Source organism: Urocampus carinirostris, chromosome 9, assembly GCF_059441175.1.
Source record: "Urocampus carinirostris isolate Australia breed hairy pipefish chromosome 9, RoL_Ucar_1.0, whole genome shotgun sequence".
In the NCBI taxonomy this organism is placed as follows: domain Eukaryota; kingdom Metazoa; phylum Chordata; class Actinopteri; order Syngnathiformes; family Syngnathidae; genus Urocampus; species Urocampus carinirostris.
The window spans coordinates 33,248,003-33,265,619 of NC_142357.1; the positions used below are offsets into that span (position 1 = coordinate 33,248,003).

General features: G+C 39.2%; 1 protein-coding gene across 1 annotated transcript in view; it reads left to right on the forward strand.

Moving 5' to 3' along the window:
- Positions 1-17,617, forward strand: part of smyd5 (SMYD family member 5) — a 29,987-nt gene that overhangs the window by 7,350 nt on the left and 5,020 nt on the right. The window contains exons 6-12 of the mRNA XM_088343556.1: positions 4,201-4,305; positions 4,391-4,453; positions 7,220-7,290; positions 7,381-7,487; positions 9,161-9,217; positions 9,313-9,407; positions 12,605-12,675. Coding sequence (XP_088199682.1) covers positions 4,201-4,305; positions 4,391-4,453; positions 7,220-7,290; positions 7,381-7,487; positions 9,161-9,217; positions 9,313-9,407; positions 12,605-12,675 — 569 coding nt within the window. The remainder of the gene's footprint in view (positions 1-4,200; positions 4,306-4,390; positions 4,454-7,219; positions 7,291-7,380; positions 7,488-9,160; positions 9,218-9,312; positions 9,408-12,604; positions 12,676-17,617) is intronic.

The following is a 17,617-nucleotide window of genomic DNA, read 5'->3' on the forward strand; positions in this document are numbered from 1 at the left end:
TACTTGAGCTAGAAAAAGTTCTTTTGTAGGGCAAGTTAGCTCAGCACAGCGACTACTCCATTCTTCTTTTCCCCCTTTTTTTCAAATACTCTTCCTTTTTGTTTTCACTGTATTATCAGACTACATATGCCTTTGTTTCGTCAGGACCACTTTTCTTCCTTTTATTTCTACGTTACCACAGGCAAACCTGAGTACAGTGGAACCTCGGTTCTCGACCATAATCCGTTCCAGAAGCCTGGTCGAGAACCGATTTGGTCGATCACCGAAGATCAATTTTCCCATTAAAAATAATGTATAATTGTTTTAATCCGTTCCAACACCTTGAATGTTTAGCCTGAATGATCAACGTGATCATAAAGCTAACACATGCTAATCGTACGTCCGCGTTATCGTAATCTTCCGTACGAAAGATTACGCTAACATGAACGTGTAAAAATAAAAAATCAGGTCGTTTACAAGTCATTTAGCACCACAAGTGGCTAAGCGCTTCATTGGAAAGGGGGCTCCGTTCCAACACCCTGAATTTTGGGCTCAGTTCCAACACCATGAATGTTTACCTCGAATCATAAAGCTAACCCAGGCTAATCGTACGTTCGCGTTATCGTAATCTTCCCTATGAAAGATTACGCTAACATGAACGTGTAAAAATAAAAAAGGATAAAAGAATTATGAATAGGATTTCTTGCCCCGTTCCTCGATATCAAAAGCAAAAAAAGAGGCACGTGTGCACGTTGTTACATTGTATGTGTTTCACCCGGTGCGGTTAGAAGGGGGCACCAACTGTCAATGTAAACACTGAAGTTTCATACAGTACTTCAGTGTTTACATTGACAGTTGGTGCCCCCTTCTAACCGCACCGGGTGAAACACATACATTGTAACACACGTGATAAAAGTTGGTCACGAGGGGTGGGGGCCATCTCCACCCGTGTGCCGCTCAGCATCGCACCGTAGCGTACGCACTCACACATTACCGGCGTTCGAAGACCGATTCTTTGACTGAACAGCGAAGCAAGAATTTCTCCAATTTTTTGGTCGAGCACCGATTTGTGCGAACTGAGAAGCGTTCGAGAACCGAGGTTCCACTGTATTCACTTTCCACTTCAGTTCAAAGAGGCCTTTGGGATGGGTGAAATGACAGCGCCCCATGATGGACAGTTCCTGGAACTACATAACAGATCAACAATTTCCAATGAAACTACGACAAAGTCTGACAACCGGAAATTTGTGATTGTAATTGAAAACATTCACATCTATGTATTCATGAAATAATTTCGCCATAATTAGTAAATGCGCTGTTTAGGGGAAATTCCTGCATACAGATTAACCCTGCTAAATTTCCGCCCATTGGCTCTAAAGCAATCTTGATGAGGGCTCATTGGCGGACTGTCAATTTCCAACTTAATGTCAGCTAAATTTCGACCCATTGGCTTCCAAAACAATCCTAACGAAAGCTCATTGGCAGACAGTCAATTTCAAACCTAATGTCAACCTATCGGGAGAAAAGCACCACCTTCCCCGAAAAAAAAAAAAGAATAATGCTCAAGAGGCGTGATGTCAGTCCAGCGTCTCTAGGGAGGGATGTCGACCACAATTCCCTCTATTTTCTTCCTGTAGTCTCTCGCATGTCAGCCAGACCAAGGTAGACCGTGCTAGTTTGCATTGCAGCCTTCCATCAACATGCGGGGTAGGTTATAGGCTCAAACACCTCGGAGTACGAAATTTAACTCCAGACACAGCTTTCAAGGTGACTGTTTAAACTAAACATCGCACTGTTGGTACTTGGGGAAAGTATTTGCAGAATTTTCTGTACAAAGGAATCCCTCCGAATTGATTAGCATTACAGCGGGAAACTTGATTTACTTTTGCTAGTAACTTAACCTTCTTACTGGCCAATTTTCCCAGTGTCCCTTCTCTTGTTTCTTGGTGATTACATGCAATAATGAATGGTTTTGTGTTAGATGACTCTGCCTGGCTCATTGGTGCCATCTCTTTCTAGATTAGTAGTTAATATCAATATTCCAAACACTAAAACTGATAACTTGATTTTAAATTAGGTTCTAGCGAGTTTCTGCTCTTTCAGACAAGAAGAAATACAATCTCTAAACTAAACTTTATGGTGCAGCGCTAGCGACATCTAGTGGCAAATTCCTCAACTGATTGCATTAAAGAATAATTATTTTCAACTATAAATATATTTAGATTAAAGCATAAACCAATACACTTAGGTTTCCTGACATATAAGAGGAAATCCAAGTGATGATAATTTCCAGACATTACTACCAGAAACTGGGGCTTTAAAGTGACTTATTATTAGCATCCCTTTTATAATATTACTGTATCTGTATGTTCAAGTACTATTTTAATAAGTTTTGAATGATCTGGAAGATGTGTTTTATAGAATTAGAATTGTCCTTATTGTCGTTGGTATAAACATTGTGGTATGCAACGAGATTAGCCATGGCACCCTAGGTAAAAAATAAATATAGAGACTTTGAAGAGTAAATAAATGCCCTTCTGCCTAATTAGTTTCCTTAATGGGGCCCGCGACTCAGTTTGCCCTCCCCTGCTCTAGCGCCACTTAGTGTCTGTCAAAATCCTGTGTTTCTTCTAAACATCTACGTCTGAATGACAAATGTAATCTACAGATGACTGTCATTTTACCCAACCCCTTTAGAGATTTGTCTTTAAAAAATTGTATTTTTATTGTTCAGATCCACAAATATAGTCACAATTTACTCAAGGTCTCAAATTCATATGCCTTGATAAATGCTCGCGCAAAGTTAAAAATGGCATATGTAAATCGGAGCTATATTTGCGGCTCTGCAAAATACACGATTCACACCGGATTTTTTCTTTTAACGGCACCGGGGAAATTGTGGGACATGAAGTGGAGCTGTTTAAAATAGCGCTAATTTCTGTTTGCAAAGTGAGTGTTGAGTGTGAAATTTCACCTTTAAACATTTTTAATATGGATACCACACGGCTATACTGATACAGTGCCTGTGAAAATGAACTGTGAAATATATGAGTTCCATTGTATAATAATGATGATATGTAATAGTGAAGGGATTTTTCGAGCTTTGATTTTGAAAATCGTTAGGATTGAAACAAATTATTCTTTACTGCAAGCAGAAAAATTTTCCTCTTGGTGTTGCTCGTGCTCTACCATAAATCTTTATTTTTCTCTGAAGGATGCTATAATTCTCTGCACTGATAAAAAAATTAAATTACGTTATTTAAGTTCTTTTGAGTTCTGATATGAATTAATAATGAACCGGGCCGTTTGAAATAGTACACACAAATTATTAACACAGAGAATAAAGGCTTTTGAAAAAAGGAGTTGTGAAGCGCCAGAGATTATGGGAGTTTTCGAGTCTGGAATTTTTTAGCACAAAAAGAAAGTTTCCCTCTATAATGCTAGTCGATTTGGGGAGATTCCCTTGTACGGGAAAAAAACGCTCATTCCCAAGAACCAGCAAACATAGTGTTAAATCTGAAACCGTCCTCTTACTTGTTGTTGAGTAGAGATTTGGTCTCGTGCGCCGACTGGTAACAACCTGCTGATCTCAAAGCGCAGTGCAGACGACACTGCCGCGCCAAGCTGCCGACTTGCGATGAGCAAGGGCGGAGAAAAATGACGAGCTATCGACATCTACCCCTTTTATTATGGACCAGGGGCGCTCGACCAGATCATGCCTCTTTGGGCGTGGTCTCAGATGTCCACAAGGATCGCATGACGGTGTTTGAAGTTGCTAAACCTGTTAGAAAGCCAAAGAAAAGAGACATTTGCGTAATGTTCTGTGCTTGAAGATGTCCCTCAAATTGACATAATTACGTACGTTGAGAACATTATTTTATAAATACATTGCGTTGGATGTTTTAATTACATACAAAACTTCATGTTATCAGATTTCATTAAGGTACATGGTGAATTAGTACGACAGAGTACTGTACTGTTATTTGAAACAACGAAAGTGAAAGTCATTTTTGTGCTGGGCTTTTTTGCTCTCCAATAGTAGAAAATGAACATACATTAAAAGTCTTCTAATGTTGTCTTAACAAAGTGAATGAACAGCCTTATAGTTCTCTTTTAATTGCCCAGGTTCAGTCAAAAAATATAAATGTTCATATGCTTTGTACTCTTGTCAGTGAACGTTTGCCCTGCGCTAACCATTTTCACTATCAATTTTCTGTGCAGGCTAAAAACAAAGGCCACTGGCAGCAACTCTTCTCACACTTTTGCAGTCGAACGGCAAATGAGGAAGACGAGCTGGCACACAAGCTCCTGGGCGAGAAATTCAGGGTAAATATTGTGGAGATTTTCTTCATCTATAAATAAATCATTTAGGCATTTAATATAGTGGGGACTGGTGATGTTTTTATTTTAGGGTCAGTTGGCAGTGCTCCTAACTCTTTTCAAGGAAGCCATGTATGATGATGGGCTGAGTCGGGTAAGTGGCCCTTTTTGTAATCTTATAAGATGTGGAAAAAGAGCCCATTTGATGCTAAGTGAGTTTTAGCTCATACAAAATATGCATGAAATTATAAATTATTCTAACAAACAATTTATTGACCAATTGAATGAAAGAGCGGAGTTTATTCTTTTCAAAACTCGTCTCGCCTTTTTGCAGCACCACGAACGTTTTTAGAAAGTTACATCAGGAAAACGGATGAAAAACCTTCGTTAGTTATTCTGAAGGGTGGCTACACACTCTTTAGGTGAATTCTTTTGACCGTTTTGATAGTTCAATGTACTTTAATTAAGACACACACACTCTTGGATTAATGGACTTTTCTTTTACTAATCGTCTACTGAAGAAGCTTGAATAGAACACGAAACAATAATAAGAAAATAAAACAAAACTATAAGTAGAGAACTTAAACTGGCACCATTTGGATAGACAACAACGTTGGCTTGATTATTACGTTACTGTATTTTGATAGTTCCCCCTTTCACGTCACGCCAAGACCAATACCTAGCAACAACGAGATGTTCTGCGAAGTTTTGTTTAGATGAAGATGATGGCCCGGTCTTTAGGTCATCAGCTGTAGAGCGATGAGGAATCCCGGTAGGTTTGAGACCCAGTTGGTAAGAGGACCGATGCAGGGTGTTGAGGCAGAGGTTGACTGCTGGTGGCTTGAGGCTCCTCTGAGGTCGCTGGCTTTGTCCTACCGGTTTGGCCGCTAGCTTGATCAGGCTTGGCTGCTGACTTGGCAAAGCTCTCTGGCTGCCCATTGAGCTGAGACTTGGTCAGGACCAGCCAGGGCGGCCTTGGTCCAGGTCCACCTGTTAGGACATTTCTCTTGCTCCTTGCTGGTCAAAATCCAGCACTTGTTTCCAGTCTCCCAGGAGGGGCGGACCCCTGTGGTGGAGTGGTCACGGCAACTTTTTATGCGCAAATGAAGCTAACGCCCCCCTCCCAAACCTCAAATTCCACCAGTATCAGTTAGATTACATATCTATGTGATTGACTTCAATCACCGTATTAACTTCACAAGTTTTGACATTGTTTGATCCTTTTCTGACATTGCAAAACGATATTCCGACCAAACGTTGAATACTCTACATTATTAACAATTACAGTGTTATCCAGGGATATGTGCATATATTATTTAACCTTCTTTTTACAAAATTAAAAATCCTAACCTGATTTTCTCATCAAATCTACCTCGTCTCCAAGCCTTACCTTGTACATATTTTTGCGTATTTATCCTGGCTTTCTTTTTATCTTATTTTTCACTTTTAATCTTTATATCATGTGTATCCTGGAGTGCCACGTCTAATTTAAATTCACTACGTTATTATGAAAGACAAAGTGGAAGTGTAGTACAGTGTAGAAATGATAGTACACGTTAACTCCTAATGAAAAATGTATTATTTATAGGGGTGGACATACATAGGACACTGGTGATCAGATTGGCACCAAATCAACATTTTTAAAATTATAGTCCAGGTCTTTTACCATTATGTATATATATCTTATTCTATTTTCAACATTTTTAAGCACTCAATAGGATAATAAGCCAAAAAGCTCCAAATACAAAAGTGCCTTCTTTTATGTGACACTTGATCAATATATTTATAAGAAAAATGTATGGTAACAAAAACATTTGCTAATACAGAATCATGAAAACTAAACGCAATATGTTTTTTATCTGTTGTCCGTATTGTTTTCCTTTTTGCTTTACGGGCTGGATTAAAAAGGCCAGTTGTGCTGCATGTGGCCCACGTGCCGCAGTTTACCCACCCGTGCTTTAGAGTGATTATTTTTCTTATTGGGCCGGAATGGGTTAAAAACATTTCTAGAATTTGAGATATGAACAGGTTTTATTTGTAAGTCAAGGCACCAATGTATAAAGATTATTCACATTTTTCTTTAGTGCATGTCCTCGAATTGACTTCCAGGCGTTCACATGTCTGGGCAGTTGGACTCTTTTATCGACAATATATAAATATATAAATGAATCAATTTTTTTTCCAACCCCTAATTTCCCAGTTCATTTGAATGCAGCCCTTTGTATGATGAATTTGTAGGTCATCTAAGCAAAATACAAATTTGGGAAAACCTAGAAAAAATTTGCTGCAACTCTTCCATTTAGATTTTGCACTTTAACCCCTCTTGTGAGGCCCCATTAATAGCCCGATTAAACAGGGTTCGTACGGGTGCTCGAAATCCTTGAAAATGCTCGAGTTGAAATGTGTTTTCCAGGATTGCAAAGTCCTTAATTTGGAGTAAAGTGCTTGTGGGTGCTTGAAATTGTTGCCACATTTCCCAAAATGTTACCCAAACAGGGCACTATGAGATGTGTATTAGTGCAAGGATTCCCTTTTCAATTAGGAGCCATGCAAATTAATGTAGTGTTTCCCAGTGGTAAATTGTAAATGGAAGAACTTCCTGGAACTGAAAATGTAAGCTATATAATTTTTATTCATGACCTACATGGGGAGAAATTACACTGATATTTTTCAGATCCACAAATGTATTCGTGATTTACTTAAGATCTAAAAATCATGTGTCTTGAAAAGTGCACACGTAAGATTAAAGATCGCAAATATATTGGTGGCTCTGCAAAATACATGAATCACACCGGATTTCTTCTTTATTGGTACTAGGAAAATTGATAAATTGGCTTTGAAAGTTCTTAAAAAGTACTCGAATAAGGCCATGAAAGTGGTGTATGAACCCTGATTAAATAAAGTATTGTGCGTGTTCCAGTGGTTTGTTCCGGAGGGCTTCCGCTCGCTCTTTGCGTTGGTGGGCACAAACGGACAAGGCATCGGCACAAGGTCAGCTTACCTTTCTTCCTCTCGTGTTTGCTTTTAAGAGCGCATTTCGCTTTTTAGTCCTTGACATGTTTTTTTTTTTCCTGTCTCCAGCTCTTTGAGTCAATGGGTTCATGCATGCGATGCAGTCGAGCTCCAGGACCAGCAGAGGGTGCAGTTGGACTCTTTTATCGACCAGCTGTACAAAGACATCGAGAGAGGTGAGGGAATTCAAAGTGCATGATCCAATTGCACCGTTTTGGGGGGGGAACATGCGTCATGGTGAAGCCCACGTTTCGGAATCGGATATCTATAGACGAGCGTCTATCGGACATCTGTCATTGCAAGCAAGGATCAAAGATGTCTCGTTAGGCAAGCCAGACGTCAATATGTACCGTATTTTCTGGACAATGAGGTGCACTTACAATCCCCAAATTTTGCCAAAATTAAATAGTGTCTTATAGACTGGAAATAGGGTCAATTGAAATTGTGCATAATCACAATTATGATTGCAATATTTTCTATTTGTATCTGGCTATTGCAGGGGTGTCAAACTCATTTTAACTCTGGGGCCACACGATAGAACAGACATTCCTTCGGGGGCCGGACTAGTAGATTAAAGAGAAAGAAAAAGAGAGATAAAGAAATAAGAGAAAGAGGGAGGGAAAAGGAGAGAGGGACCAAGAAAGAAAAAAAGGGGAGAGAGGGAGTGAGCGTGAGAAACAAAAGAGATAAAAAGAGAAGTCGTGAGAGAGGGGGAAAGAAAGGGAGAGGAAGAGAGAAATCCAAAGAAAAAAAGAAAGACAGAAGGAGAGAAAAGAAAGCGTGAAGGGTATGAAGAGAGAAAGAGAAAAGGAATAAAAGGAAGTTAGAGCAAAAGAGATAAAGACACAGAGAGAGAAAGAGACAAAGCACAACAAAGAAAGAGAAAAAGAGAGACAGACAGAGTGGGAGAAAAGGGTTGGAATAGAAAGAGAGAGGGAAAGAGAGAGAGAAATAAATACAAGTTCAGTGTCTTTGTGAGAGGCACCTGGCTTTGGCAACATCAAGTTGACATATTTCAACCTGCAGCTTGTTTTTCTCTTGCGCTTCTCTGAGTGTTGTTCAATCCCTTAGCGGGCCTGATCGACCATGAGTATTTTTGAAAATGCATGTTTTCATAGTTTATATTTTGCTTATACTAAACAATTTTGTTTTATTAATGAATTTTTACCACTAGGCGGTGCTAAAAATACACACTGAAATGTGAAAAATGCTGTTAATCCATCACATTGAGCAGGAGTCAATAGAACACAAATCAGCATTCAATAGAGATTTGTCCATACCAGATGTTCTGTGTGGAGTTTGCACGTTCTCCCCGTGCTTGCGTAGGTTTCCTCCCACATTCCAAAAACATGCATGTCAGGTTAATTGGCCGGTCCAAATTGTCCCTTAGTGTGAATGAGCGAGCGAATTATCTGTCCCTGTGTCCCCTGCGACTGGCTGGCAACCAGTTCAGGGTGTCCCCTGCCCACTGCTCGAAAAAGGCTGGGATGGGCTCCAGCACCCCTGCCACCCTACTGAGGATAAGCGGATGGATGGATGCAAACCATAACCTCACCTAAAGAGCGCTGAAATGATTGTCTGCCATCTTGCTGCAAAGAAAACAAAAAGCTTGTGCAAAGAAATGAGAAGAAAATTGTTGCGGTCTGGTCACTTTGAGTCCCCGATTTTTTTATTCTTCCTTGTTCTTTGTAGCACTCATTTTCGGTTGCACTACACAATACAGCAGCATCTAGTGGTCAGATAATACACACTGTCCCTTTAAGAGCTGTTTGAGATCAAAGACAGTATGTGCTATGAAGAGAAATGAAGAAAAGGTTGTAGCTTGTGTTTTTCTTGCTTTCCTCTTTAGAAACGGGAGACTTTCTAAACAGTGAAGGTTCCGGCCTCTTCCTGCTCCAGAGCTCATGTAAGTGAAGGCAATTTCGGTCTTTTTCAAAGAAAGCGATGAATGGAAATCCTTTTTAAGTTTTTTTTTTTTTTTTTTTTTTTGCTTCTCTCCAGGCAATCACAGCTGCGTGCCAAACGCCGAAGCTTCGTTCCCGGAAAACAACTTCCTGCTCCACCTCAGCGCCCTCGCCGACATACAACCGGGGCAGGTCAGCTGACGCATGGGGCAGGGGTCAAAGGGCGGGGGGCAAAGGGCGGCGGTCGTTCACAAGGCGCTAGGAGAAGACTTGACACGCATCATGTGGTCGGAATTTCGTTTTGGATAATGCTTTTATGTCAGGTTTTTCTATTACAGCAATCCCTCGTTTATCACTGGGGTTACGTTTCAAAGAAGAACCTGTGATAGTCAAAAAAAGTGAAGTAGAAACCTTTGATTTATTTAAAATTACTATACAATGAAATAGTCTATTAGACATTTAAACCAAAGAGCAAACACTTTTTACAGGTAAAGGTGTTAGTTTAACAAATGAAAGTATTGTACCTGTAAACATGTATCCTTTTATTGATTTAACAATTACTACCGTATTTATTCGTGTATAGTATAATGCGCAATTGTGTATAACATGCACCCCCATTTTTCTATTGAAAATCATTTTTGTCTCACTTTTTCTCTAATCAAACTTAACATTTTAAGCGACAAAGGTAGTTGAATATGTGCAGTTATGATGGAAAACATTTAGTAGCAACGTAAATTATGAACACAATACTAACACTAAAATGGCTGTGCACCATTAGAGCATCACCCACGTTGAGACGTGAAACCATTTTCCTGGCCAAACCCATTTTGGCCTAGGAGAGTGGAATATCTTTCTGGGAAATCTGCTGAGTCAGCAAAACTAAAAAACCAAGTTGGCTTTTTCGGGGCAGTTTTCACATCTATGGTAACCTACCCGACTTCCTGTAAAAGATGGTGTTGATATTGAATGTTTTTCTGGAAAAAATGCTGATTCGGCGCTTGTTTTTCATTTTTCATATCTAGGGTAACCTACCTGACTGCCTGTGAGAAATGGTGGTCGTAAGTGTACAGACACACAAATTGACAAACAAACCAACATACCTTACTAACACTAGGGGCAGGCGGTATGCTTGGGTCACAATTCGATCATATCACAATATGAAGGTGCCGATTCGATTTATGTGACAACTTTAGATGATTGCGATTCTACCAGTATTACGATCCGATATAATCAATGATTGCGATATCATTTTTTTTCCTAACAAAACAAGAAACTCAAATTATATACTTCTGGGACAATTAATCATGAATAATGTTCAAACAATGCACACGAGTCTGTCAGTCAGTCTGGTAGCTGGCGTTTATTTCAATTGAGACAACATAACATGTATACTGTGCAATAGTTTTGCAGCCACAAAATGTCATGAACTGAAATATTAACATAATATAAACATGAATCGATTTTTTTTTCTAACCCCTAAATAACACACATACATACGAGTTTCTGTTTTCTCTATCTTCTTTCTGGTACTGTGAATTCAAATAGTGTGATAACAGTGAGACAAAGCCAAATTTAAGCCTAACAAAACCTTTTTCATATGTTATCTATATGTCATCCTAACACTGAGATGATACGATTAAAATATTTGTACGTACCTGATATGACCTCCCAAAAATCGATTCCCTGGAGAATCGCAGATTTTGAAAATCAAAAATAAAATCACAATACATAAATATATAAATGAATCAAATTTTTTCCAACCCCTAAATAACACACACACACACATATCTGACTTTCTGTTTTCTCTATCCTCTTTCTGGTACTGTGAATAAAAATGGTGTGATAATAGTGAGAAAAAGCCTAATTTAAGTCCTAACTCCTAAATAACACACACACACACACACACACACACACACACACACACACACACACACACACACACACACACACACACACACACAACTGTCTGTTTTCTTTATCCCTTTTTTGGCACTGTGAATTAAAATAGTGTGATAATAGTAGACATAGCCCAATTTAAGCCTAACAAAACCTTTTTCATATGTCATTTGTCATCCTAACACTGTAAGATGATAAAATAAAATTTGTGCGAGCCAATTATGAACTCCTAAAAATCGATTCGGCGGAGAAACGCCGATTTTAAAAATCTCCTAAAATAACAATATATACATGAATCAATTTTTGTCCAACCCATAAATAACACACACACACACGACTTTCTGTTTTCTCTATCCTCTTTCTGGTACTGTGAATAAAAATGGTGTGATAATAGTGAGAAAAAGCCTAATTTAAGTCCTAACTCCTAAATAACACACGCACACACACACACACACACACACAACTGTCTGTTTTCTTTATCCTCTTTCTGGTACTGTGAATTCAAATGGTGTGATAATAGTAGACATAGCCCAATTTAAGCCTAACAAAACCTTTTTCATTTGTCATCTTAACATAACAAAGATGATAAAATAAAATTTGTGCGTGCCAATTATGAACTCCTTAAAATAGATTCTGCGGAGAAACGCCGATTTTAAAAATCTCCTAAAATAACAAAATATACATGAATCAATTTTTGTCCAACCCCTAAAAAAAGTTCAGATAATAACATTCCGCAGTTGCACAGAAGTAGTGCCCTAAAACATCATGTTAGAAGGAAAAATAGATTAACAATTTCAAACATTTTGTTCACATACATTCAAAATTACCACAAAAGGGTAACTAAATAATTGCATTCTGAGCCTTAGTATAATAAAACATAATGTAAAGTCCACAATTGTTCCTCTTTCCAATTTGAAATGGCCTATTTTTGACGCCTGTTTATGAAAAACTGTATCGAGAAGGATCTACAAAAACAATCACCATGTTTTTTGGAGTAATTAGCAGGTTTTTTTTCATAGTTTAGCCTAAAAACAGTGACTATAATGAGACAAAGCCTACTGCCTTTTTCATATGTCCTCTATATCACCGTTGGTTTTATGGTAAGGAGTTGGCGCCCTCACTGGCGTGACTGGGATTCGATTCTCATTGCATCCAATGTTTCGCGATTGTGATCAGCGACATTTTTCGAATGAAAAACTTTTGCAAGAATACGATAATATACTACCGTAAAACCTCATGGATAACGTGCACCTAAAATTTTGAGTTCATTTTTATGACCCTAGAAGCCTGCAGCTTAAAATTCAGTCCCTCTCGCACAGACAGAATTGAGTTTTGTTCTCAAATTTGACCATGCTGCTTTGAATCAGGTGTGCTCTGTAATCTGAATTTACGGTAATTAATTACAAAAATGCTTTTTATTTTAAATTAGTCTTATATTGCTAAAGTTTGCTCTTAAGTTTGAATCTATACATATTTTTTTGGTCATCTTCCAGGAGATCTGCATCAGTTACTTGGACTGCTGTCAACGGGACCGAAGCCGACACAGCAGACACAAAATCCTCAGGTGGGCATCTCTTCTCCTTGAGTCTCTTGAACGCACCAACGATCCTCGCCGATCAATGATGAAGCCAGACAGCCGGTACCCAAGTTCTCTGCACATGTGCCAGGCTTAATTTTTATCTTATCGATCCACGAAGTTCTAACTCTGGAAGGGGCTGTCGTCTTTAAGACCTCAATCTTTTCAATTTTTGGATTTATGTTTTTCTGAAGACGACTGAAAAGGGTTTTGCCAATAGCGTGTTCAACTGAGTGATCACTCCTCAATAGTGTTGATATAAGACAGTGATGGGCACGTTACGGCAAAAGAGTAATTGGTTACATCAATCCATCGATCCATTGTCTGCACCGCTTATCTTCAGTAGGGTCGCGGGGGTGCTGGAGCCCATCCCAGCTATCCTCAGGCATTGGGCAGGTTGCCAGCCAGTGTTGTGGATTAACTGTAAGTCAGCAGCCTTCAACCGCAAACCTCTGCTTTTGTTATTTTTTGTTTTGTTTTATTTTTCGGTTGTTTTTGTTTAAGATTAACTCCCAAGTGGAGGTGTTGTGGATTAACCGTTAGTCAGCAGCCTTCGAGCTGACAGTAGCCTATTGTGTGAAGACATCTGGCGGGAGACATGATTCATGAGATAATGGTGATACAGGAAATCACAAGTTGTTGACTGAGTGAGTCGGGCCGGAAAAAACGCTTTCGATTCCGAGGAAAACATTTGAGCACAGTATAGAGCCGAGTGTTTCTTGGACGAATTTAGAACATGCCTCGAACGTTGCTGAGCGAATGCAATAAACAGCTTTCCCTCTTTGCCATATCTCCTCTCTGCATATATTTTGGGGCGACGCCCAACGACGTCCTCTCCAAAACCAATCGCAGGGCACACAGAGACGGACACCCCACTAGCTTATCGACACCTAGGTACAATTTCGACCAGCTAACTAATCTGACATGCATGTTTTTGGAATGTGGGTGGAGTCCCCGGAGAAAACCCACGCAAACACAGGGGGAACATGCAAACTCCACACAGGGAGGTTCGATCTCATGACCTCAGAACTCTGCTGCACACGCGCTGACCACTGCGCCGCCGTGCTGCCCGGCTTCCGTATATAGATAGCTAAATAGAGGTAGCAACAGTAGTTATAAAGTTTCATCAACAATGTGTTACAGTACCGGTTCCTTTGTAGCGCGCTAATCCCAGCACTTGTCAGAGTCACATAGAGTTAAATTCCTGCCGAATGTCACACTTAAGCCAATGCGCCCGTGTAATTAACGGCATCACACTCTCTGGAGGTCTCAATGGTACACTTTTTTTTCCCAGCTAAATTGAAACTTAGCAAGGAAGAAGTGTCTTGAACCTATTCTTGGCGACATTTTCATTGGATTGTAATTCGGGCTGCAATGATCGTCAACAAATGTTGTCAACAAAAATCGGTAGTAGAAATAGTAGACAATGGAATTCATTGTCGGTTATTTCTACTAGGGCTGCGCGATTAACCGAAATCTTATCGACATTGCGATGAGACGTAGTGCGATTGTGTAATCGTATGACACTGTGGTTTTTTTCATGTTTAACTCCTTAACAATCCTGTGAAATTCACCTCAAATCCAAGACATACCCAAAAATTGAATGCTGTCGTTGAACCGAGTATCTGAACGGTTTTGGTCTCTTTTGAAAGGTAACACTCTGACGTTTTGTCCCACATCCAAATACTTAAATGTAAATGTTCTGCATTTACATTTAGCGCTTTTTAAGTCAATGAAGACCTCCCAAAACGCTTTACAATGTACTTCACACTAACTACACACTAACTAACCGATAGCAGCGTCAGCTTTACCTCCTGAGCTACTGCCGCCCCGAATACTCCAAGTGCTACTATAATTGAGTACAGAAGCTGCCTTACTTACGGACGAGATACAATACGGACGATCGTTAGTACGTTTAATTTGTTCGTAAAATTTCTTCAGTGCTATATTTTGTATGTTTAAGGTTTATATGAGTGTGTCTAAGGCTTGTATAAGTACCTGTATTGTTTTGTACTGAAAATAAACATTTCAAGAAATAATATTCTCTATAAAGATAACGATATTTTCTATAACAGGGGTCGGGAACCTATGGCTCGCGAGCCATATATGGCTCTTTCTATGAGTATCTGTGGCTCAGAGACAAATTTGATTGCATGCAAAATTTGATTGCATGCAAAATTTCTCTATCTTGTTCTAAACTTGAATTGTCTTTCCTATTCAGGAACACGCAGAGCCAAACCAGTACTAAATGTTAATGCGTTACTTCGCAGTATATATAGGGCACGTTTTTCACTACAATTTACAGTCAAGGTGTCAAACAAAAAAAAGGGGGGGGGGGAACTCGTTTTGGCTGTACAACGCTAAAGAATCCTTTATATAAAAGTTCACTATATAATCTGTGTTCAGATACCTTATGATGAATCCACAGAACTGTAAATACGCCAAAACACCGGAAGAGAACTTAGTCATTTGATTGGGTGAGTGGGAGGGATGGGTGGAGCTATGCAAAAAGTGCAAGCACTCCCTCCCATCTCTCGCCCTACGCCGTCTGCGCCAAAAGTGAGCTCATCAGGCTCCCTATTTGCAGAATGTTGTGACGTTTTTTCACAATAACCTCTTGCATCTGGTTTTGAAACCAATATGTATGAAAAAAAGGGTCAAAAGGAGTTTAACCGATCTTGAGTAATTGCAAAAAAGAGAAGTTTAAAGTGGTATGTTTGTTGATTTTGGGACAGGGGCTCTGGCATTATTCTCTTTTCATAATTTTTATCAAATCATCAAAAATAAATGTGCTGAAGACTAAGCTTTTGTCTGGGGCGCGGGTTTAGCAATTTAGTCAATTTGTCTCATAATATATGGTGTGGCTCTTTCCCAAAATAAAATTAAAATTTTTTGCTTTATGGCTCTTTGAGTCAAAAAGGTTCCCGACCCCTGCTCTATAAGATAAGTTGAATTTAACTTACTTTTGGAAGATGCGCTTCAAGAGGTCCTCCTCCATGGTAAAAAGAGTCAGAAAAAGCGGTCCGACAATTTTCTCAACCGCATCGAGCTTTCTTATTCCACTTTTATTTCGAAAGAAACCGCTCGCCTCTTCTTTACACTTTACACCAACTATATTGAATGGATGCAGGAGATATTAAACAACAAAAATGTCAAAGTTCTTAGCTCTCTGGAGATACAGTAAAGTATGTTTACAAAAACTAGGAAGAGGAAGGTGGATTTCTTCTTCGGGGGTGTGGATGCTGGGTGACATCTCACACTGCCACACGGCGGTAGCGGCGGAAAGAAGCACTACAGTACTGTCCTGTACTCAGAATATGGTGCACAAAATCTAACTTACAGCAATGTCCGGATATTTTTCGACATCCCGAAAAAAAAAGTTCGTATGTACCGTTCGTAACTCGAATGTTCGTAAGTAGGGGAGCGTCTGTAATCCAAGTTAGAACACACAGAAATAGTCGGGTTTTTCTTCTCTTTTTTTGCAATTACATCTTAGATGGACAACATCTGGAAAAATACTTTGAACTCTTATCTGGTCCCAGGTCAAAATTGATCATCAGGAAAAACTAAACAATAGTATTTTATACCTTTTCTAAGGGTATGTCGAGGGGTGACTGGTGACATCATACAGACATGTCTTTGCTTCTCAACAGTCTGACGGTTCTGTCAATATTATCAACCCTTGAATGCGTAAGTGGGATAAAATATAACCCCATGGGTTGTTATTCTTCAAAATCTTTTAAAATAAAAAAACGTCATATTCCAGGTATTCTTCCTAAAACATGTTTATGACATGATGCCATTAGTAGTTTTCTCCCCACGACTCATGGAAGAGTGTACAGTGGGACCTCGCTACTTTGCGGTTCCACGTTCGCGGGTTCAGAGCTTCGCGGGTCTAAAAAATAATAATAATAATAAAAAAAATATATATATATATATATATATATATATATATATATATATATATATATATATATTTTAAGCATTTTTGAAGGGGCATCGCCACTTCGCAGATTTTCACTTTTCGCGGTTGGTTTTGGTCCCCAATAACCGCGATAACCCAGGGATTACTGTATTTAGTGGTTGGTCATGCATCCAGGGGTTAAGTACTTACAAAAATAACCAAACTTGCACAGAAAATGCTCCTTTTTAAAAAAAATAAAAATCGCATCGAAATTGCAATACTGGTCTGAAAATTCACAATTCGTTTTTTTCCTCAAAATCATGCAGCCCTAATTTTTACTATGGATTTTTCTCGCCAACAGAGTGAGGCATCTTTCATGATTATGATCTCAGTTGAGAGTTGCTCACGCGCAATAGTTTCTGACTGGAGTGAAAAAAACAGGAATATCGGCATCAAGTACCGAAACTTTTTAGCTTGGATACAGCCAAAAAGACAACTGTATTTCCACGACCATAGGGCGCATTGTAGTCTTCCTAGCTAGTTCTAGTTTTGTATTTAACACATACACAGGGCATTGCATTAAGTATCCACGACAAAGTAAAACACATGGATAAAAACGTATTGGAGTTCGTATTTCAGCTACCTCCACCGTCAATTCAATAATCTTCAATGATCTTGCGGTTGCTTGGTTTCTATGTTCTTCCACATAGCGTAGAAATCAACACATGGTGGCGGACGAAAACGCCAAAAGTAATCAATGGAGGGAGAGCAATTTTGGGGGGGTCAACTCTGTTCAGCCTCCGGTTACACAAAAACGTTCAAACTTCTAGATACGCTACGGCATTTGTATCCATGAGTACTTCAGCAAACAATGGACGCATTGTGTGTGACGCCATGTTTTCTGCACAAGCGCGTCATTGTGGCGTTTATTGGTTTGAGTAAAATATCAGTCACGTTGGTCTTGTTGAAATTCAAATTTTTTGCTGTAAAATGTTTCAGAAATCTAAGTTTTATCTGAATTTACAA